Below are 23,751 nucleotides of genomic sequence, written 5' to 3' on the forward strand. Positions count from 1 at the left end.
ATAAAATGTACAAAAAAATATTACTGGTAAGCACCTGAGTGAAACTGTTTAAATGTGCATTGACTATGATATTGCCTTGACATATAATATGTATGACAGCTGACCTAAAATTTCTTCTTTTTTGTTGCGACACCACGAGCTTGTTGCTAAAACTATTGACATTGATCTCTCAAATTCTCATCGTTCTTGGCACTTATACGTTAGCTAATTTCTCAAATCTCCTTGACCTAGCATAAATCTGAAACTATAACCTGTTCAGAGATAACGTTTTAAAAACATACATGTATACGATTTACGCCAACCAACGGTAAGAAATTAGCTATAAATGTAAGCATGTTCTGAAGATATTTGCATGTTTAGCATGGTGTATAATATAATTTGGTCAAATGTTATATGCTATTTTATAGACACATGAAAAGTATAACATAAAAACGGAGTATGAGTTTGGCAACTACAGTTCTCGTAGATTCAAATGCGGAGTCTTTACCGCCGTTGTTTTCAGGTGATTATTATTTTAGCAATATTTGTAGGTAGAACGTTGTGCTTCATTACCATCTGCGACTGTCCCGCTGTGTCCTTATTACAGTTCCTCAAGTTTTGCCCAGATAATTTACTAAAACACGCTATCCCTTCAATCTGGAGAGATCATCTTCGATTTGCCAATGCCTACCTTATCCAAGTCTGACAGCAGATTCCTCCTTTATGTAAAATTAGGCGATCCTTTGCTTATAAATCTTGAATGGTCTATAACATTATGCCATGGTAATAGTGACATGCGTATCATCTTTTATTCTACTGACATGCCCATAGAATTTTAACCTCCGCTTTTAAATTCACTCGTTGTGTTTTGCGAGTAGGTAAGTGGTAAGCCCTTTCTGCATTAGAGGCATGGGCTTCTAAGTGGCAAATGAAATTTAATGTTGACAAGTGCACATTCTCACAAATTGGTAAAAACATTAATAGCCACCCTGGATATACTTTCTGTAGACAAAATCTAAATAAAGTGTCTTCTTTTCCTTATCTCGGATTACAACTACAAGCAGATCTAAAATGGAATGAACACATAGACAAAATAACAACTAAGTCTACACAGAAGTTGGCAATGATCAGAAGGGTGCTAAAATCTGCAGATACCCCTACAAAAAAGATTGCCTATTTTTCTTTAGTAAGGCCAACACTAGAATATGCCTCACAAATCTGGGATCCCTATCAAAATAAACATGTCAAACAGCTTGAAAAGTTGCAAAATAAAGCACTACGATTTATTTTTAACATTAAGGGCCAGATAAGTTTTACAAAATTACGAGAAGATACAAGTGTTGAGTCCTTACAGGAGAGAAGAAGAGAGGGTAGGCATAAACTGTTTGTAAGATGTGCTGCCGAGGGCATAGAACCACCATTCAAATGCGAAAACATAGGATACAATACCAGCCAAAAATCAAACACCTATACTCCATATATAAGAACTAATGTATTCTATCAGTCCTTTTGGCCCCGTACACCAAGAGAGTTAAGATCCTGATAAGATGAATCCTTAGGACAGAATAAAATAAATGTATGTAAAAATATATATATGTATATATAAATAAATAAAAAAACACAATATAATTTTTAAAAAAAATCTTATTTTGAAACCACTTATTAGTGTAAACACACCGTGTTCCCACGCCCCTTACGCATCTGCTGTGCGGTCTAAGTGGGAAAATATAATAATAATAAGTGGGGTAATATGGGCCACTGGGTAATATGGGCCACTTCAAAATGTACTATTTTTAGCACAGGTGTCGTTTAGCGGGATATTGCCGATGCCGGGCCGTAGTCTACACACACAAAAAAACAACAAAGGTCTACGTAGTTATGGGCAAAAACAAAAGTATCCACCCAAATATCTCACCAATCCGATGAGCAGCGAACACAAAAACTAAACCAATCGACAGAGCCACCCATCATGTCAAAATATTTCAAGTTTCAAGTCATGTCTTGCACAACTCACCTTATGGTTTCTCAAAACTTGTCCCAAAGTCCCTATTAATTTCAGACTGCCCGATTGCTGTTTTAGAAATGGTCGCCGCTAGCCTAACCTAATGTCCTGATTCAATATCTCAGTAACTATCGGGGCATTGCTAAAAGAGGGAATCAAAAAGTTTAAGAGCACTCAGCATTGCCCCGATAGTTACTGAGATGTTGAATCAGGATGTTAGGTTAGGCTAGCGGCGACCATTTCCAAAACAACAATCGGACAGTCTCTAATTAATAGGGATTTTGGGACAAGTTCTGATAAACCATAAGGTGAGTTGTGCAAAACATGACTTGAAACTTTGAATATTTTGACATGATGGGTGGCTCTGTCGATTGGTTTAGTTTTTGTTCGCTGCTCATCGGATTGGTGAGATATTTGGGTGGATACTTTTGTTTTTGCTCATAACTACGTGGACCTTCGTCGTTTTTTGTGTGTGTAGACTACGGCCCGGCTTCGGCAATATCCCGCTAAAGGACACCTGTGATTTTTAGAACACATAGAGAATAATGCTAAATTCACATGACAGGATATGAGGTCATGAGACAACCATATTGATTTCAGTCACATGTGCTTCATGCTGCAAAAGAGGTGAGTGATATTGTATATACATGTATTTATCTTCTCTACATTTTACTATCTACAAATTAGGGTAAGGGAGTGCCTTAGCTTATGCTGTTGATACAATTCTGCATCTGTTAATCAATGTATGTGTACACATTAGTATGAAAAGAAAAATAGTGAAATTATGTATAGTCTTTAATAAATTAAAAAAGGTTTGAGACATTAAGAAAAGGGTAATATGGGCCACCAGATTCGGGGTAAAATGGGTCTGGTCCATATTACCCCATACAAATTAAATCTTAAGTAAATCAAAGTTTGTTGGGTTCAAAACAGTGTGAGCAATCATATATAACTTTTTGTAGGTTATTACAGCTACAATGCTTAGAAGTTACTAAAGAAAAACTGAGCCCAACTCTCTTGCCATGGTAGAAGAAGCAGTGAAATGCATCATAGAAAAAGGCATTCCGCTGAGACAGGTCAGCCGCGACTTGAAAATACCTATAACTACATTACAGTGCTACCTAGCAGCTACAAAATGTAACATTCAGAATGGTGTTATAATAAATTATAATGCTGGCTCCACCAAAAATAAAGTATTTACTGAAAATATGGAAGACGATCTTCAGCTGTATTTACTAAAAGCTTCACAACAGTTACATGGTCTCACCAAGTCCAATCTCAGAGACTTGGCTTATGAGTATGCTAAGCAAAATAACTGTAAATACCCTGAGTCATGGAATAAGTGTAAAAAAGCTGGTATAGACTGGGTTGAAGGTTTTACGGAAAGACATCAAAAGCTTACTATACGTAAGCCTCAGGGAACCAGCCTTGGTAGAGCTACCAGTTTTAATCGTCATAATTTGAACATGTTTTACGATAACCTAGAAGTTATATATGGCAAATACAACTTTAATCCTAATGCTATCTGGAACATGGATGAAACTGCCATAACCACATCTCACCGTCCACCAAAAGTCATCGCCGACAGATCAATGAAGCAAGTGGGGCAAATTACTTCCGCAGAAAGAGGCCAGATTTGTACAATGATTGGTTCAGTAAACGCTCTTGAAAGGAAACTTTATGCCGCCTATGATAATTTTCTCACGTGTGCATTTTAAAGATTACATGCTTTCAGGTGCCCCTTCTGGCAGCACTGGTGCAGCAAGCCCATCAGGATGGACTTCTCGGGAGATCTTCATTAAATGGCTTCGACAATTCATTAGTTACACACGAGCCACTAAAGAAAATCGAGTCCTTTTGCTGTTAGACAACCATGTCAGCATTGAGGCTATAGAGGTTGCTAGAGAGCATGGAGTTGTCATGGTTAGCTTTCCACCTCACTGCAACCGGTTGCATCGTCTGCAACCCCTTGATGTTGCCATCTACTCTCCATTCAAAAGAGCATTTTTTGATGCATGCAATGGTTGGCAATTAACTCACCCAGGCCGAACTCTGACAATTTACAACATGGCAGAGCTGACTAACATTGCTTTCCCAGCATCATTTACTCCGAGAAACATCCAGCTAGGGTTTCGAGCTTCAGGCATCTATCCATTTAATCGCAACATCTTCACCGATGATGACCTAGCATCACGCTTCGTAACCTATCGTCCTTTTCAAGCAGCTACCGCACCTAGCTCATCAAAAGTCATGCTGGATGCCTCACAAAGCACCACCACTGCCAAAGTTACCAAAATATCTATCTCATCTGCAGCAACCACTTTTCATCTACCTGCAGCTAGCCATACAATCACACCAGAGCAGATTAGGCCTCATCCTAAAGCTGGTCAAAGGAAAAGATCTACTAGAGGTGTAACCAGAAAAACTGAGATTCTTACTGTGACTCCTCAGAAACAAATGAGCTCTAATAATTATGTAATACTTGAAACAGTGAAATGTGAGAGAGCTGATCCTACACCAGAGAGTGACAGCGAGTCTAATGATGAACCCATTCCTTTAGATGATACATCGGATGACATACTGGATGATAAGGTGTGTGACGATACCGAAGATATCAACGCCGATGATTATGTTGTAGTCAACTTTGCTACAAAGAAATGTGTCAAACATTTTGTAGGGCTGTCTTGTCAAAAGATGAGCAGGAGGCTCAGGTTACATTCTTCGAATGCAGTGGTCAGCATTTTCTGTCTCCTGACCAGTCGGACACCAGCTTCGTTGAGATGTGTGATATTGTCATGAAGTTACCAGAACCAGCATTTATCGGCAGAGGGTCAAGAATTGATGGCAGACTCTCTTTTGGTGTAGATCTTTCATTGTTTTCATTGTAAACATGTTATTTGATATTTTCATCACAGAGTTTCTGTGGCAAATATCTTTTTATATAAATAGTGTAACAAAAGTTATTTCAATATAAACAATGTTTTTCAGTTGAACATCTTTGGCTATGGTCATTTTTTTAATTAACTGTATTGTATGTTTCTAAGCTACAAATCTGCTTGAACAGTGTAGTAATATTTTATATTATATATAAATGTATTCCCTATCCACTCAACACAATTCTTATTATCAATTAAGTCATTGCTTCTTCATTTCTATAAACGGTTCATATTACCCTGTAGTTGAGGTAATATGAGCCACATTTTGGATTTGAAAGTTTTGCTGATAAGTCTCAAGGATGAACAGCTAGGAGGTTGTATTTTTGGTGTTTTATAAACTCAAGTCTATACCATATGATGAGACATAATTTTGTTTGGATCCCACCAATATTTACTTTTCTAAAGTCTTTTTTAGGTGAGGTAACCCATATTACCCCACTTTCCCCTAAATATTTAACACCTTCTTAAGTTGTTTTCGATGGAAACTGTCTATTGCTTTTTGCCGTACCCTTGCTAATTGTCCATGTTTCACTGTTGTAGAAAAATATGCTTGCTACATAGGCATTAAATGCCTGTAACTTTGTTTCCAGACTGATAATTTTGTGTACAGTGATGTGTTTTATTTTTAGTCTGGTTTCATTTGTTAATCTTTTCTTTCTCTTTATATCTGCTGTTGTATCAAGTAATGTTCCCAAGTACTTGCATCTCTCCCAGCTCGTATCTCCATCTTTGTTGATCTTTTATTCCATTGTCTTAGACTTTTCATTTATTGTCAGATGCCTTTTTCCTAATATGGCCGGTATGTCATTCTTTATTTTCTCTATTTCGTGGCTACAGTTAATACCAATGCAACATATGTCGTTTGCATATTGCAATGGAATAAGTCGGCCAGTCCTCTCTAATTCGGAGTAATTATGGTCTTCAAAGTGCCATACTAGGCAACTTGTCTTATTTACCTTTGAGTAGCAGGGATCTCCGATTTGTGATGGTATTTATTGATTTTTTTGCATTTTAGTTTAATCCAGTCTTCCTTTGCTCTTGCCAAACATAGGATAAACCGTATGAGTAATAGGCAATCACCTTGCAGTGCCTCTATGTTTGTTTTGAACTCTCATCCTATATCGTTGAGATTTACTGCTAAGGAGATGGCAATGAACTTTTACAATGAGGATTAGATCACAATTGCTCGATTAGATATTAATCTGGGCATACATGCCAGTATATCAAAGGAACCTTTAACAGCTAAAAAAGTTTGACATACGTGAATAAAAACATACCAAAAATTATACAGCTATTGTGGGACTACTTTCACTAGTACTTTTACTAGTTTTTTGTCATGGAACATTTGTTCTCTTAACTTTCTCACAGATATGTATACACAACTAGTTTCCTTGGACTTATTCTCAACATGTAAACCTTTTCAGACTTACTAATCCTTCTGTTTTTTTAGAGAAATTATCTTACTCCTGCTATAAATCATTACTGTCTTACACCCAAGTTTTTTTTAAATGTTCTATATACTCAATCTCAAGTTTAACTCAGTATCAACAAAAGCAATCGACAAAAACATACATTTGTAGTAGAACTATAAAATGCCCTGACAATAGACTTGAGTAAAGTAAGATATAGGAGGCTAGCAGAATTGTAGAACTTAGAGTTTTTTCAGTCTTTGTTTAACATAACTGCATTTATAATCTAGAATTACTAATACTTGCCCAGTTTTTTTAATCGCTCTGGCTGAGACCACTCAAAAAGAGTAATTAAAAAACACACACTTACATATATGCATATCTATTTATATATATGTGACAGGTCGTGTCATTTTCAATACAAACGAGGTCAGATCACATAATTGTTTTTTAGCCCAATGTAATAGAGAAATTTCTCAGCTTTTCAAAACTGTTTTCAGAATTGAAATCGAAGCAACTCAACCTGAGATACAGGTTTTTATCGAAGAAGGTGTTGGTCAATATGGTCGTCACCACAAACTGAGAAATTCGTCTTTAAAGTTGGTGGATTGAATTTTAAACAGTATTATTTGTTGACGTTTTGGAATGTCATAGCAACCGCACGCTACAGACATTATATTTTCATGAATGTTGAGATCTATAGGGAAGAGAACATGGCGAACGATATGAAATGGGTCCCGATGATGTCACTTGAACTCAAATACATAAAAACAGTGAGGTCAAGGTCACATGTTGTGTCGTTGGAAAGGAACACATTATTACACAGTAAAGGAGTTACTACCAAATTGTGTTGCACATTGAATTGATTATTTTGAGCATAAAATTGATGCAAATGTATCAGTGTTAGAATATATACTCAATGCACTCACAGAACTTTTACTGAGATGAATAAGTTAGCGTCTTTAGGGTAGACGACCCAAGGCTTCTGAGCCCGGGGAGACAATTTGAGATTAATGTTACCTGTTTAGTAGATAAATTAGGTTTAAATTAAAGCAAGTTAAAATTGATTAAAACATTATTAAAATAACATGAATATAATATAATATAAATAAAAAATAAATTAATAGCACTGCTGCTACTGTCTATGATTGACGTTTACATTTCTGTATCAGGGCGATACAGCTAGCCTTAGTAGACTTTTTAGTAGTCTTTTTGGATTCTGCAGTCGTTGCAGCAGACGTATTGAGCTGTGATGGCTGTTGAATGGGCGCTGGGCACACAAGATTTCTTTTGCTATCATCACATAACTTTGATTTCTTTGAAAAGATATTGCTGATGTTCAACACTCAGACAAGGTGGCGGAATGATTTCAGGCCGCCCTGACCTGGCTGACTCTGCAGACATAAGCTGTATATCTTCACTCTCCACGCTATTGGCATGCTTTTTACTTGGACACTGCCTGCAGCAAAACAACGATTACTGCACACACTGTCAATTAGTATTACATTTATTGTACAACATTATCGAATTTCTCTATGTTGTACTTTCAACTCAGATTAAGTAACCAAGAACCTTTAGATAGTTTGTTTATAAATAGCGCATTCAAGAATTGCAAATTCTTTTTTCACTAATTGACAAAATGAGAAACATACCTCAGCTATATCAGAAAGAGAGGAACTCTGTTAGTTCTGTATTTCCTTTTTAGCAGGCCAAAGCAGTAATCACAGCTGAACTTCGTGTGATCTGCGACGAGAAAATTCAGTTCAATCTCCTTGTGCAGCCCGTTTGCAACGCGCCGAGCCATGTACTGTATTACTGCGTTGTTTTTATTCTGGCCACTAAAAGGGTTTGATTATGTATACATAATTTTATCAATACATTTTCAATACAAACATGAAACTTCATAACATTGGTTGTTGCTTGCATACCAACAGTTGTCAGCGTGGAACAAAGCTTTCTCTTCACCAAGGCCATAGGTCTCAAGATAGTGATAAAAATAGGATACGACGCTGTTGGCTCCTTTTGTCGCACAGGCAGTCTCATCAATCAGATAGTTCACTTGTGCAGGGAAGGTGTCACAGGCCACTCCAAATAGCGCACACATCCGAAGGGTTTTGAAATAGAGTGGCTCAAGTTGCTGTGGGTTGGCAGGGTAGTGGACCTAAGAATTAAACAAAACAAACATTTGTTGTTTGCTATAGACATGCAAGTACATTGTACATTTACTATTTATATTTTAATTTTTAAATATACATTTTGATTTATAAATTTGATTGTTTTTATAATTCTTAATTAGCATTTGCAATTGATAATTGCAAATTGTTAAAACTCAGCAATGTTTCAACTTAAAACACTACATTCATAGCCTTATACCTTGTAATAGTCGAGTAATTATTGTTATATTTTGGGCTGTGTGTGCGTTTTTGACGAAAATATAAAATAAGATTTGCGTTTTGTAACAAGCAACAAAAAATATTTAAAAAAATGTTTTTGACCTACCTGCTGTGCATAATCAAATCCGTAGTGAGCAACAGAAGATCCAGTCAGAGGAGTGTTGGTACCAAGCTTCGAACCTTCTGTTAAATATTGTCGGGACGACAGGATCCCTAAACTATGACTGTTATCAGTAAAACTTAGCTGAAACTTTCCATCTAATCCATCATTCTCAAGATCTAAATCGATCTTACTGCTTCGAGAATCACTATTACTTGCTTCTCTACACAGTAAATCTAAATAATCCACATCGACCTCCTCAAATTCTTTCCAAAAGTCACCACCACCGATATCGCAGTGAGACATTTTAAAAAGATACGTAGACTGAATAACCGGAAATAAAAGTCGCCATTTTTGTTGTCCTTAGCAACTACTTTAAAGTCTGCAAAACAGTCTAATAAAGCATCCTAGCTAATCAAACACCTCAGAAATTGATTCCTGACATATGATTCGTCCTAGAAAAGTCATGACCTCAAATTACAAAAGTCTAAGCCGCATGGACAAGTTTCACTTTGAGAGCCTATTGTGTGTTATATGAAATGCCGCGTTTGTATTGAAAATGATACGCGCTGTCACATATTTATATACATATATATATATATATATTTCTCAAAGTTTATGTATACATATACTATTATTAAGTTATCACCTGATAAATCTATATCTGCTTGAAACAAATTTGTAGTTATTGACCAACAGCTAAGTGCTCTTTATATTATAGTGTATATATACAGTCAAACATGGATAACTCGTCCACGGATAGCTCGAACACATGGTTAATTCGAACATTTCCTTTGGTCCGTTCCCACGTAATGATAAATTGCTATAGATAACTCGAACTCAACACTGTTAATTCGAACTGTTTTTTTGCCCAAGAGCTACCGAAACGGTTGTTTTCGCTTTAGAAAATCACTTTATTCAAAGCCATAGAGGTAAACTTCATCTTTTCGTAATTCATAAGCGTCATTATTACCACCATCGGCAAAATAGTTTTGTCAACGACTTTTCTAAAAGTTTGGTGAAATTTGATTTATACTGCGATACGATGAATAGCACGGGCTAGCCGGGTCACGCGCGCAAGAATTTTCGCCACGCACATACAAAACAAAAATCGCATGTTGTTTTGTATGTGCGTGGCGAAAATCCTTGAGTGCGTGACTCGGCTAGCCCGTGATGAATAGTTTTCCGACGTTGATTCCGTGTTGAATTAACGTTGGAATGTTGGATGTTTAAAACGTCTTAAAAAAATGTTGTAATTAAACGTATACGTTGTCTGAGCTACAAAAAACTATTCATCGTTTGACCTAAACACAGAATACGTGTGTACATTCAATAAGTATCTATTAAAAAAGCGTGAGTGATATAGAATGTACCGTAAAACCTCGTAAAACTTCTAATTGAACTGCCTCGGAGTGTTGCTCTTAACGAATCCCAGGTAAAGTAAGGTAATCTGCATAAACTTCAAGAAAAAACGGCAAAATTGATCGTAGGTAAAACCCCAAAAGAAAAAAATGTCTTTTCTTTTGAGCATTTCAACAACGATCAAGTTTTGCCAATGTCAATCTGAAAAGCGTCCTGGCAATAACATCACCTCAAACAACAAACCAATCTCAAGTGATAGAAAAATCTCTATACTATTTCATGAAAACGTTTTAAACTTTACATTAGAAGCATTTAATTTGAAACAAGCCATTTGTGCTTTTGATTTATATTATAGTTTGTATATGTACATGTATCTACTAATAAATAAGTAAATATATGGACTTGTGACAGTGCTCTGATAACTTGAATGCTCTGATAATTCGAACACTTTTGCTCGGTCCCTTGAAGTTCGAGTTATCCATGTTTGACTGTATATACAGAAGGCGCTCGCTCCTACTGTATATATATATATATATATATATATATATATGCGGTAGTAGGGGTTATTAACTGCAGTTGGTAACTGCAGCTCTTGATAGCCTAAAATCGAAATGGCATACATGATTGTTGCATCTCAAAATAGCTATAAATAACTAAATGAAATCAAACTGAAATAAAATACAATAAAATAGTAAGCATCTGACAGAGTTCTGAGAGAAGTATAATGTGGCTACCGTAAAACCTTTATTTGAACGCCATGGCGCTTTATTTTCCATTCCTTTTCCTGTAGTCGTATTTTATTAGAGGTGACGGTTAAATAGAGGGAGTTGTTGTATTTTTCAAATAGCTCATCAGATTTTTGGGAGGCTGAATTTGACCCTTTTACGGGTGAAGCGAATGTGTCCTATATTTTGCACTCTTCGGCTGGAGCGATATTAACCTTTTTAGATGCAAGAAATTTGATGGCTTACCTCTAATTTGTCATAACTCTCTAAATGACTATGCATTGGGTAGCTGAGAATTATCTCTATCAGTTGATATCTATTGCTTGCAATTAACCTGCAATGATATAGTCTGTGTTGCAATTCAATGGGGCTTTCAATATTTTATTCCATTCTAATTCTGAATGCATATTTTTAGTTTATAACTATATTTGATAATTTGGATAAAAGTTCATTGATGTATTTGCTACAGTTTGTAGCCAAAACTGGCTTTTTACGTGCGATAGAACAGGAGTTATGGGCGTCAATCTATTGTAAGCCGATTTTAGATAACCGCGGTGATGTTACAAAATAATATGCTATAAATCTGCAAGCTTTTAAGTTATACAATAATAATCTATCAAATGATACACAAATATATATTAAAAAATAAGTGACATAAACAAACCATATTTATAATACATGCGAAACAAAAATTAACCTTTCTGAAACAAAAATATTCGCATCATATGCTCGACCAATTGCGTTCGTTTGGAACCATTTCATCTTCTATCTGTTCAATACCTTCCACAGTGTCTGCTGACCTCAACTCTTTTTCTGCACTCTTGAACTAATCGATATTAGCGTCCAACAATTTTTTAGCTTAGCAAAACTTTTTTGTTGCTATCTGAAAAACTTTTCGCAAAAATTACGATAACCTTCTAACTGCGTGCGCGCTAAGCACTGCTTTTAGTATGTAAATAGTAGTGCAGATTTTATCGTAATTGTAAACCATTTTTCACAAACATCGAAGTATCAAGACCGTGTTAAACAAGAACTGCTATTAGCCTGATACTATTTTTAATTATTTCTCTGGCGTTGCTGTCGAAATTATAAAGACAAAACCGTAATCTATGGAGTTAGAACATGGGCTTAGTTATGAACAGCAACCACAAAAGATTAATTGTTGGTGATGTAATCGAGTCATTATTAGCATTATTTTTGGACACTTTTCTACTTGATCACTTGCTATTATGGGTTGGTAAAAATCAAAGAATGTCCAAGTAGCAATTAAATAGAGGTGGCGTCCGATTAAAGAGTGGCGCTCTATTTTTCCACCCATCTTCTCTAGTGACGGTCAAATAGAGGTGGCATTCAAATAAAAGCTTTGCAGTATTTTGCTGTCGCAAAGGTAGTCTTATTACATTAAACTTATATAGATACTAGCTGAATGCTCAGCGTTGCACAAGTAATAAAAAAAAATTTTGCATAGAAAATTTATTTTTAATTGACTAAGTTACTTCACCCAATGAATTTGAGTAACTTAGGCTAGTGTCCATCACTTGAGCCATGTCCGTCCCTCTGAATCCAGCGTTAGGAACAAAATCACATCATGATCTGCAAGCGTGCTACTGAATCATGCTATTTTAACTAATCGGCATTAAAGATTGGCAGGTGTAATAAGTATGATGTGCAACAATTATTCCATAGTATTTCCATCTGGCTATACTATGGAATAGTTGTGCACATAATCCATTACATGTAGTGTAATGGATAGTACATCTATTTGGAATACTGGAGGTTCTTAGTTAAATTCCATTGTGAAGCGGATTTTTCATTCTTAAAACTTTATTGCTATAACTGGACACACGAATGACAGACAAACAAACACTGAGATTTACATTTCTAGATGTAGTTACTGTTACAAAAAAATTAAAATTTTTTTATTCATGTAATTTTTTAAAATTACTAATAAGTGTGTGGATAGAGTTACAATTTAGATAAAGAAGCATGACATTCGATACTTTTTACACTTTTGTTCTATTTGCCTGTGTGTTTATTAATCAGGCCACACTTTCTGTTTCACACTTTGAGAGACTAAGGAAATTGATAACCTTAGCACTGATATCGAACATTATCAGCAGATACTACAATAGAGAGTTCTCTAAATGGATCAACTCTGACTTGTTACTAAATTATTGCTAACCAGAGAAAGTTACTTTAGGTACAACAAACTTGTGTAAGTAATCAGTTAGTAGGCTAAGACCTTGAAATTTTCAAAAGTTACCAATAAGTCACTGGTAATTACTCTATGTTTCATTAGCTAAAAGCTTGGAGTGCATGGGCTAGGCTAGCAACTAAACCAGTGGCAGAGGGTTAGGCTGAGTTGGCCTTGTCTTACATCTATTGCAAATTAGTCGGCATAATGCAACGCATCACAAAAATCTGTATTATTGGTTAGTTCTCTTCAGATTTCTGGAATCTTCTTATAGTAGCCGCACATGTTTTGTGTTAGCCATGATTAAGCTAAGTTATAAAACGTCTACTTGAAAATCTGATGTTCATCCTTGTTTAAGTTGTTTTCTGTACAAGCTACAGTATGCAAATTTAAAAAACTATTTTTTATTGAAATGCATCAACCAATTTGTAGGATAATTTTAATTGTTTATATTCGCCCTGCTACTTCCTGTTTTAGTTGGTTTCACACATGGTGTTTTGGAGCCATCTGGATATAAGAATGTGCAAGCAGATATATACCAGCACCAAAACTCAGACAGACTCTGTAAGCTGGTATGTTTGAATAAAGATCCTCTACAAAAGAGTGCATAAAATTTTTGTATCTTTGGTTAAGGTAGATTAATTTAATTTATGGTGTTGATAGCAATATGCTCGCAAGCTTGCAGGGGAGTCAACAAAACTGACGTATAATATTAAATGAAAACAGTGACTACTCATTGTTCACTTTAATGTTCGTGATGGTCACCATGTAGGCTCTTTTCTAGTAATTCAATGGACAAGTTTTCATTATCTTTGTCATAACATGCTAAGATCACGTGCTATTTTTAGGTCGTACAGACTGATCAAATGGACTATGCTGGAAATTACGACTGCATAAAACGGTAAAGCTTTATGCATTCTGCCAATATTGATAGTTATTGCATATTTGTAAAGTGCTAGGGAGCTGTAACAAATTTCAAAATCAGCGAAATCTCTTATTTGTATGTTGCAATCAGTGCCAACTGTGATTATACAGCAATGATAGCCAATTAACATTGAGCTTTAGGAGTTTCCCATGAATCATAGTTAGTAAACATTCACAAATTGTTTCTTGTGGTAAGTTAGTAGGTGGTATCATCAGGGCCATTTGTGACAATTCATTACTGAAATTAGCATGAGTTTGTTAATTGCTGGCAGCTTAGCTGGTGAATATGAGAATATAAATATGTTTTGGGGGAATTAAATCTGGTTAAGTGACTATCATAGGGATGAGGGCAAGTTCATCGGCGTGGAGGATCCAGAGACGAACGAAATGACTCTCATACCCTTGAAACGTGTGCGTGTGCGACCAGCAGTGAGTATAGCTGAAGAAGGCTCGGAGCACGACCTTGTTCCTGATGTCAAGCCTATGACACGACAAGAGCAGGTTTGCCTTCTTCTTTGTACGATTGTCTTTCACTTTGTATTCTGTCAACTCCACAATTATGACTTTATTTTATAGGTTCTCTCTAGCATCCATAGACAGCCTATCATGAAACACATTCCTTGTATGATTCATAATTCGTTGTGTTTATCACATGATAATCATTGTGGAGTGCAGTTTGTTTGTATCAGTGTCTGTGATTAGCTCGTAATTTACTCAAGTTTCATCTATTTCAACTTTCACCGAACATGCTTGTATAGTTGTCATCAGCGATTATATTTAGCACTCTGCGACTACTCGTAGATGATCATTCCATTTCTCGTCATTTGAATCTGGTTGATTTGCATTACATGAGGGATATCTCACTCTGTAGGCCTATGTAGTTTATTAGAAATGAAAGTTTCTAAAGGTCACTCTGTATATAGTTTGTTAGAAATGAGAGTTGTCTCACTCTGTATGTAGTTCATTAGAAATGAGAGTTGTCTCACACTGTATGTAGTTTGTTAGAAATGATATTTGTCTCACTCTGTATGTAGTTTGTTATAAATGAGAGTTGTCTCACTCTGTATGTAGTTTGTTGGGAATGAGAGTTGTCTCACTCTATATTTAGTTTGGTAGGAATGAGAAAAGTCTCATACTGTCTTTAGTTTGTCAATCGCTTTTCACTGCCTTCAGTTTGAGAGTATGATAGAGGCATTTGGAGGAGCCAAGCAGAAGAGGAACATGCAGCTCAAGCGCAAGCACGCTATTCACAAAGATATGATACATGAGGCCCTTGACCTGTCAGGCATAGACAACGTATCTGCACCCACTACCCCTAGTCGTTCTGCCGACCAAGACAAAGGTTGTTTATTTGAACTTTAACCTATGCAGCTACACAATCCCCTCACCTTGCTAAAACCATGTGTCTGAGCATGTACATGTAGATCATTCGCTGAGATACGCAAAGCTTTACCATTCACGCAGCGCTATCAGATTTTAACCAGATAATTAGGCTTGGAAATGGATCCAAAAGAAGAATTTATGAGCAATCACCTCTTCTGTTAACACGCATAAGTGAAGGCTCAGACTAAAATAAAATTCAGTACTGTTCAATTGGAAGATTGATCATGAAATGCTGCTATTTTAGCAGGCTTTGCTTGACCTCTTGCTCTTCCACACAGCCTTCTCATTTATTCTAGACTAGATAAATGCCCAGTGTCGTACGGGTAATAAAACATTTTTGCATAAAAAGTTTATTTTTAATTGGCTAAGTTTCTTAAACTAATGAATTTGAGTAACTTAAACTAGTCTAAATCTTTACTATAATAAGACTTGTGTCCATCTCTCTGAAACCAGCGTTAGGAAAAAGGTTGCGTCAAAGATTGGCTGGTGCATAAGCATGTGCACAATTATTCCATAGTAATGCCAGTTGGACACATCGTCCAATGGATAGCACACCTTTCTGCAAAAGTGGAGGTTCAGAGTTCAAGTCCAGTGCGAAGGCAACTTTTCGTTTCTAAAACTTTTTCGCTATAATTGAACACACGGATGACAGATCGACAAACACAGATTTATATATATATATATATAGATAACACTAGTTTTCCTTTTCACACAAGTTACATGTATGAGGTACTAGCTTAGACTACTTACAATATTGTATTCAGTGATTGGTTGTTGCAGATGAGCAAGTGTTGCCTCCCCATGACACAACCACTAAAGACCTTGCAAGCTGCTATCCTATGGACGAATGTATCCTTTGCTCACTGGCTATTTTATTTGATCATACATGAAGTGTATAATATTAGTGAGGCAGGTAATGCGTGCTGTATTTCATACCTGCAAAATGGGCCGGCTTCAACTTCCTTAGCCAGCAACCTTAGACTTCCCTCCGAATATCAGGGCTGACTTGGAGGAGTTTATCAGTGAGCTGATGGAGGTTGATTCTAGTGTCCTGGCAGACTGGAGAAAAGAGGAGCGGTGAGATGTGTGCTGCAGCTAATTCAGACTAGTACTCAGACTCTCAGACTAGTACTATACTGAGTGTGCCTTTTAGGCTCATATATCCGGTTCTGAAGAGTCTAAGAGTTTATCTTGTTGTCTTATTAGATATCCAGCATTCATTCAGGACCAACTTGAGAAGCTGCCTTTAGCGGAGCATCAGAGGAGGAAAAGGCTTGTTATTATCAAATACCTTCTCTTTCTCATAAAACTCTTCAATCTCCGTGCGAACGATTTAAAACAAAAAGGTAACTTCAGTTCCTCAACACTGGCTATTCACTAACACAAAGCTACATTCTATTTTATAGAGATATGATATTTGTATTTTTATTATCATAGATCCATTTTCGGCATCAGATCCTAATCAAATCTATGAAATGCCTGCCTCCTGCCTCAACTACATCTTAGAACACTACACAATTAAATCTGGTCGGTCTCGGTAAGTTTCACAACTCTCTGTAAGATATATACAGTTCAATATCGCTGTTACCCTTCACAGCTTTCAATTCAGATTTTGGTTGCTTCAGATGTTGCACATGTTATTATACTAGTAGGAGACAGGATTTGCAAACTCAGTTGATAAAAGGCTCTTTCCAGAATTATTGTAATCTCCTTTGTTATTAATCTCCTGGTAATTCATGATTTTGTATTCTCACCTACTCGACATACGAATAGCTCTGTGGTAGAGTCATCATTGTCAGGTTGTAATGAACACCGCGTAACTCTCCGAGTACCCAAAACACTACTCCGACATCTTGTGTTCAGACAACCTGTTCCTAAAAGGTCTTGTCTACGCAAACAGTTTATCATGTTGTTATGAGCATTAAGATGTGAACAGTAAGATGAGTTATACTAAAGAGACCGGGTGTGTAGTTATGAGCGGACCTTTCTTTCCTTTCATGCACTTCTAACAGTAATGATTTTGAGAACTTTGCCGAATAGTTGGGCCTTGGATATTTCTAACTCTCAATTTCTGTTTACCACATGGAATGGTTACCTTGGTTACCTGTTCAAGCCTCTTGTGCACACAAAAAACTAATGGTGTGCTTTAAAGATTGCAGCAGGTAAGATTTGGCTCATGTATAGTTATTATGTCACTATACATGTCACTCACTCGAACTGGTTTCATTCATTGGAGTTTCCGCATGGCAAACCTAGAATGCGAATCTCTGATCAGTTCAGCAGCTGCCCTTTCTGGCGTCTAGTTCACTCCTAGTCTATCGCTGAGCTATTTGGTTTTGACTTGCAGTTCAGTGCCTCCCCGAATCAAAGATAAAATATTTGTCATCATTATCCTTCTTGGTCTGCACCTTGAGAACTACACACTCGCCACTAACCAGCTCTTGTCAACTGTTAAGGTTGGCACCAAGAAGTAAGTGGTCTGTCAAAAATTAACCTGTAAATGGCCTGTTGTGTGCTAAAAACCCTCATTGTAACTTTACATTAAAAAGATGTTTGCGATTAGCCAAAAACGTTAACGCGTGGAATGTTATTGCGCCGATAAAAATGAATAGCATGCTCGAAACTGAAAAAAAAACTGAAACTGGAAAAGATGGATTTACTACTGCACCAATAATATTGGTCTAATAAACAATGGACTGGGATGCTAGCTATTTTATTGATCATAGTAATTGTCTTCATTGATTTGTCCACCAATCAGTCTAAGAGATGCACGAGGCTTATGTGACTTTGTAAAACTTGATAAGATTGAATTATAAGGTGTGTACTAGCCAGCTGCAAGTTGGAGCCAGCAATGTTGTGAGTAGCTGACAAATTTAGATTAGTAAATCAGTGATCTTGATATGAAAATTGGCAGCGGGTATCAGCGACTAAAGGACTAGTTATTGACAAGAGTACATGTATATTCCTCTAGTTAGTAGAGTTTTTACCAGACAAAACTCACCTAAAAGCAATTTTATATGGGAGCTCCACAAAAAAACTCGTATATGTTCACGCTATAACCCCTCTATCGACTCCAGTAGGTTAACAGATAGGCTTAGGTTCAGCGTTGGATTGCTCACAGCTCAGTGTGTAAAAATGGCTCCAACGAAAGACGAAAAAGTGGAAAGATGTTTTTGGACATAGCTCTAAATCTATCCTAGGACAAAGTCTGACCCAGACCGCGGTCATGTACCATCTCCTCCCACTGCAGTTCTATCACTGCTCTGTTTTATTCTCACCGTTTGTATTTATTGAGTGCCGTGTTTGTAATGAATAGTACAAGACATCCACATACGTACGTACTTACGTACTTATATGCAGAGAGTTAATCAAACTGAAGAATAACAGTGAATCATCAGTTTGTATAACTTAACTAATAGGATGTTGTAAAATAATGCAAAATTCTCTGCTTTCAGTTTTAAATGCTAACAGAAATATAAGAGTTACTCAGCCGATTACAAAAACGTAGACCCTTCTCGTCTGGTAGTTTGCTATATTTTAATGAATACCTGTTGGCAGTGCAGGTATTACTAGTTAGCCTAAAGGTGCTATTAGCTCACAATCTCTATCCTCTTCAAACATTCCTAGTATGTTGTTTTATCTATCTAATTTATTATATAATATTCTTTGTTCTTGTTTTCGTTTACATCTCTAAACATAGACAAACATAGACATCTCTAAACATAGACAAACATAGACATCTCTAAACATAGACATCTCTAAACATAGACAAAGGAAAATTAGTGCTATTAGTAAGGTGTAGTGTGGCTGTCAAATAATGCCTTGCCTCTTAACATAACCTTTAATTTTTTTGCGGCTGATCTAAAACAAAAAACCAGCTTCAGTTCTACAACACTGGTTATTCACCACCACAATGCTATTTTCTCATGCAGGTGTGATATTTTTTTTCTTATGATCATAATCTAATGCATGAAATGCCTGTTTCCTGCTCTAACTACATCTTTGAACGATTATATCTTACGTTTTTCCAAATGGAAAATTTTTAATAAAGCTTATTTGGTAGGCTGACAAGCATCTCAAAAGCAATGGGTTGTAAGGTGAGAGTGAACAAGATGGGACGGACTCCAGAGATAGTTGTTACGCTGGCTGCGCCTCTCACTTTCCCTGTACCAACTGCTAGGCCATCCTTCAAGTCCAGGAGGTGATGAGAAGACAACTGAAGGCTTTTTGATTACCAACAACTGCTGTTTCATTGTTTTGAATCAATTAAACTGCTAAGAGACAAGCAGGAGACGCAAATTGTTGATATTTTGCATCAGACTCGGTGAAGTTGTTTTTTCTCGTTGCTTTGGTACGCTTCTTCAAGCCCATGTAGAAAAAACAAGTGATACAATAGTCAACATTTCATCTCGTTTTATTCATTAGATCAGGTTTGGTGTTTGGAAGACATAAAGTTTTGAGTTCCTAATTGCCACTCGCCGAACTCCTGAATATCAATTCAGTCGCCCATTACTGACAAATATATACTTTGTATTGGCCGCACATCACATTGGATTGTAGTACTAAGGCAGCAAATGATATCATACATACTTGTGTGTTTACATTATCCCACAACTCTTTGTGTACTTTACACCCTCATTTTATACTCACTGTGGGCTTTACCTAACCCTTTATGGGACAGAGCAAAGACTATTTAGTGAATGCTGTCTCTGTACAAACTACCAGGAGCTTCAAAGACCACATTTGTTAAATTGTGAACAATGGCCACATATCATTCATTTATTATGTCAGCAAAAGATTTCAACGTATTGCGTATTGCATGTCGTGAACTCCAATTAATTGTGTGTAAGAATATTCCAAGTATGGATGAGTCACATAATTTTGCTTGTGCCGATGGTTGCGAGAGTCTGTTGCAACCGGTACGCAAACAGGATGTGAAACAGGTGGACTTGTATCGCCAAACTCATCCAATAATACTGCAGAACGATGAATCTAAACCTTTCTTCTGACATTACTGCAGGGTCAATCGTAGGCAAGTGAACTTCCATAAACTGCATGCACTTTTTATCTTTTTGCAAAGCACGTGGCACAAGTCTATGACTATCATTCCATACTCCATAGCAAAGAGGCATAACTCCAAGTAGAAAGCTCCCTGCAAAGAGCAGCAAGCATTGCGTCAACAGACACTACACACAACTTACCATTGGGGCTGACTAGCTGGAACTGCCAAGAGTAGTGCTAGTTTAATCTACCTGATGGATGCAAGTACATGTAAATACATGTCTGCTACGAGTATATAAATATAATCCAGAACATGGTAGCGTTCATAGACAGATGAGTATAAAAATGTAGGATGTATATTTCAAAATGCGAATAAAGAAGTCCATGGTGCTTTAAAAGTGATGTGTAGCAAAGGCCTCAGCAAGCCCTCATTAACACAGCCTATAGAAGATTTATTTTTCTTACCAAATATTGCGAAATATAACATCTTTCTATGATTGCAGCCAATAGCCCAGCCAGATAAAATAGCTGTGGCAGTGGATAAAAGCCATACGTACTCCCAGGTCTGTGTTTCAGTTTTGTAGCCAATGAGGAGACTGAAAGAGGTGTCTAGATTGTTTGGTAGGATGTCTAATAGAACTACTCGAAACACACCCACACAGATGAGCAGCCCATGGAAGAAGATTGTCCACTTAATTCTTACCTTCAGTACCACCCTACAAATAAACCTCACAAAAAGTATTGTCATAAAAATATTATTGTATAGAACTTTGTGTACAACTATTATCATTTAAAAATTTTTAGTTTTTCAGGTTTGCATGTGTAGTTTGGCTACGGAAAAAATTGATGTACCCGCATAAAAAGTGACTGAACAAAAATTTGACGAAGCGAGTATTACTATAACATTCACAGCTAATCTAAAATAGTTTGTAACCAAAAGTTTGTTTTTTCAAGCATTTTTTACAAATACTTAAATAGAGTTTGTATTCATGTGTCATCAATTTTGTTCAATTGTTATAAATTCAACCTAACATTTTGCATATAAAACTCGCTTCATATAAATCCAAAGTTCATAAAATGTTCACTGTATAGTACTGTACATTGTGAAGATATGTTAGATCTGGCAGCATAATTATGGGTAGTCTCGGAAGCTGACTGAGTTCAAAAGACCTGTTCATGAATCACTCAATCCAATTGCCTAGCCTGGTGGCCAGAAGTCAGGGAAGCCCTACAGACTTTCCATATTACCAAGGGCTGCCATATTAGAAATGAAACTAACTTTCGAGAAAGAGCAAACTTGCAAACAGGTTTGCTAAGTTAATTGCCAAAAGAACTACTATCAATTGATAGTTTGTAATTGTTTCATATAAAAACTGTGTTCTAGTTAGAGGCAACTGCTGGTTGTTTACAGGTCCGTCCTTATCAAATCTTTATTATCCATAGATCTTACACGATATAACTGACCTCAAACAAGCTATGCTAACTCTACCTTTTCACCACATACTAAGATACAAATACTTGATTTTACTTACACCTCTGCAAAGATACACCACTTCGCCTCGTGAAACAAGTCCCGTGGCCTTCTTCCTTTCCCTACTGCATGCATGAATGTAGTGGCTGCACATTCCTGATAGCTGCATAAAGTTTACAGCTACTATTATTAGTAATGGGGCAGCTGCTCCAATCTCAGTAACGCCTATAAACAGTGCTGCCAAACATGTGCTGCCAAACAAATGTTGCTTAGTCTGTAGAGCACCGGCAGCTGCTGTTTCTTTGTTGGCTTAAAATTAACAAAACTTTTAGAACTGCACTGATTCTAGCAACTTATGGCGCTCATAGACCACATGCAACTCCTAGACAATGCAATAGTCCCACGACCAAACACGAGCGAAGCGAGTGTTTGGGAGCTTTATGATAAATGCATATGCGCCCACAACTCCCGAAAAATTATCCGTCAACGGCCGTTACCAAACCCTTGTACAATAATCCCATCAACAATTTAACCATTTTTGTGTAGAGTCGTTTAGGTATAATAATGATGCAAAACACATATAAACATATTTAAACATGTTACCAAGTATTTGAACAGTTTCTGCAATATCCTAAAACTAACCCATCTGATCGGATTATACATAAATACACAGATTAACTTGGCCTAAAATCGCGATAAAAACTTGACAAGCTTCTTTTAATCAAAATTAAGACATGCCAACAAAACGCCGATTAGTCTGTGCAAAAAAAGGTAGAACCATTAAGTCGTGCGATTATTCACGAGAAAAACGTGCACATTTCACCAGTCTATGGCATTGTCCAATTGCCGAAGGTTTCTGTAATTAACGTAGAAGTACTGAAAAGTAATAGTTTCTTTTTCCGGTTCTACCGGACTCTGACATTTTGGACACTTAAAATGAGTAGCCTACTTTGATATTCCAACTGATGTCTAAAGCAGTGAAAGTAAAGGAAATGACCATGATATTTTTTTAACGATTCTAACAATATTTAATTATAAGAATAATTATTCGGTTTTATAGGATTATTATAAGATTTAATTATAAGAATATTCATTCGAATTTACAAGATCAAAGTATATAATGACCGATGGTGTGCAATGTTGAGAGTTGTTTATGATGCGCACCGGCAGCCATTTATGCCGCAATAGGACAATATAAACATTTGCTTTTACAGCAGCAATTTTTATTATATAGAACGCTTGACGCTGCGTGGAACAGAAGAGAAAAAAAGGATATGATGTAATATAACAGCAATGTATGTAGTATAACTAAATATGAGTTGTCATCCCGTGGTGCACATAACTCTCAGTTCGGTGTACACAATATTCAGTAAAACGCATAGACTCCAAGTATAACAGGAGTATTGATATGAGTATTGATACATATATATATATATATATATATATACACATTATATCTGTTGGAAATCTGTTATATCTGTTAAATTGTTATATCCTTCTGTTGGAAATCTGGCTATAGCTATTATAGAACAGCTGAGCTGGACAACAATACAGACTCAAAGTCATGGCTTACCGTCATTGGAAGCCTAACCTTATTAACTAGCTTAGTGGAGTTTTCCATTGGCAATATGCCAGGCTACTAGCTTGAAAGGTACAGTTGTTTGACAAAGTTTTAAAACCTTTACAGTTGTTTTTATTTTTTCTTAATTTATTTCAACTACACGACACACTTCTCTCATGATATGTACTTTGAAAGTTATAATGGCAAATGTTGTTATATGTTAAATACAAATCAATTTTCTGTCCAAATACTCTTCTATTACACAGGCAATGCCGGGTTGCACAGCTAGTATATATATACATGTATATCAG

The 23,751-nt window shown here is 36.4% G+C and overlaps 2 protein-coding genes across 2 annotated transcripts; one reads left to right on the plus strand and one right to left on the minus strand.

Moving 5' to 3' along the window:
• Positions 1-350: 350 nt before the first annotated feature.
• LOC137391228 (DNA-directed RNA polymerase I subunit RPA49-like) lies at positions 351-19,949 on the plus strand. The gene is made up of 11 exons (XM_068077636.1): positions 351-502; positions 13,578-13,672; positions 13,949-14,001; positions 14,366-14,525; positions 15,198-15,366; positions 16,188-16,256; positions 16,388-16,484; positions 16,614-16,753; positions 16,845-16,944; positions 17,755-17,877; positions 19,471-19,949. The coding sequence occupies exons 1-11, from the start codon at positions 439-441 to the stop codon at positions 19,610-19,612; spliced, it is 1,212 nt and encodes a 403-aa protein (XP_067933737.1). The 5' UTR covers positions 351-438; the 3' UTR covers positions 19,613-19,949.
• A 138-nt stretch (positions 19,950-20,087) lies between these two features.
• On the minus strand, positions 20,088-22,014 carry LOC137390977 (protein jagunal homolog). Its single transcript, XM_068077291.1, has 3 exons — positions 21,941-22,014; positions 20,874-21,124; positions 20,088-20,559 (listed from the first exon to the last, which is right to left on the minus strand). The coding sequence occupies exons 1-3, from the start codon at positions 22,012-22,014 to the stop codon at positions 20,279-20,281; spliced, it is 606 nt and encodes a 201-aa protein (XP_067933392.1). The 3' UTR covers positions 20,088-20,278.
• Positions 22,015-23,751: the final 1,737 nt, after the last annotated feature.

Source organism: Watersipora subatra, chromosome 3 (assembly GCF_963576615.1).
Source record: "Watersipora subatra chromosome 3, tzWatSuba1.1, whole genome shotgun sequence".
NCBI classification, from domain to species: Eukaryota; Metazoa; Bryozoa; class Gymnolaemata; order Cheilostomatida; family Watersiporidae; genus Watersipora; species Watersipora subatra.

Excerpts from the sequence above, each read along its gene's own strand:
- LOC137391228 (XM_068077636.1), top strand. The coding sequence starts at position 439 with ATGAGTTTGGCAACTACAGTTCTCGTAGATTCAAATGCGGAGTCTTTA. Across the intron at positions 503-13,577 it reads TTTACCGCCGTTGTTTTCAG|TTGGTTTCACACATGGTGTT; the intron begins GTGATTATTATT and ends TTCCTGTTTTAG. Across the intron at positions 14,526-15,197 it reads CTATGACACGACAAGAGCAG|TTTGAGAGTATGATAGAGGC; the intron begins GTTTGCCTTCTT and ends CACTGCCTTCAG.
- LOC137390977 (XM_068077291.1), bottom strand. The coding sequence starts at position 22,014 with ATGCATGCAGTAGGGAAAGGAAGAAGGCCACGGGACTTGTTTCACGAG. Across the intron at positions 21,125-21,940 it reads TGGTGTATCTTTGCAGAGGT|GGTGGTACTGAAGGTAAGAA; the intron begins GTAAGTAAAATC and ends GTTTATTTGTAG. Across the intron at positions 20,560-20,873 it reads GTTATATTTCGCAATATTTG|GGAGCTTTCTACTTGGAGTT; the intron begins GTAAGAAAAATA and ends TGCTCTTTGCAG.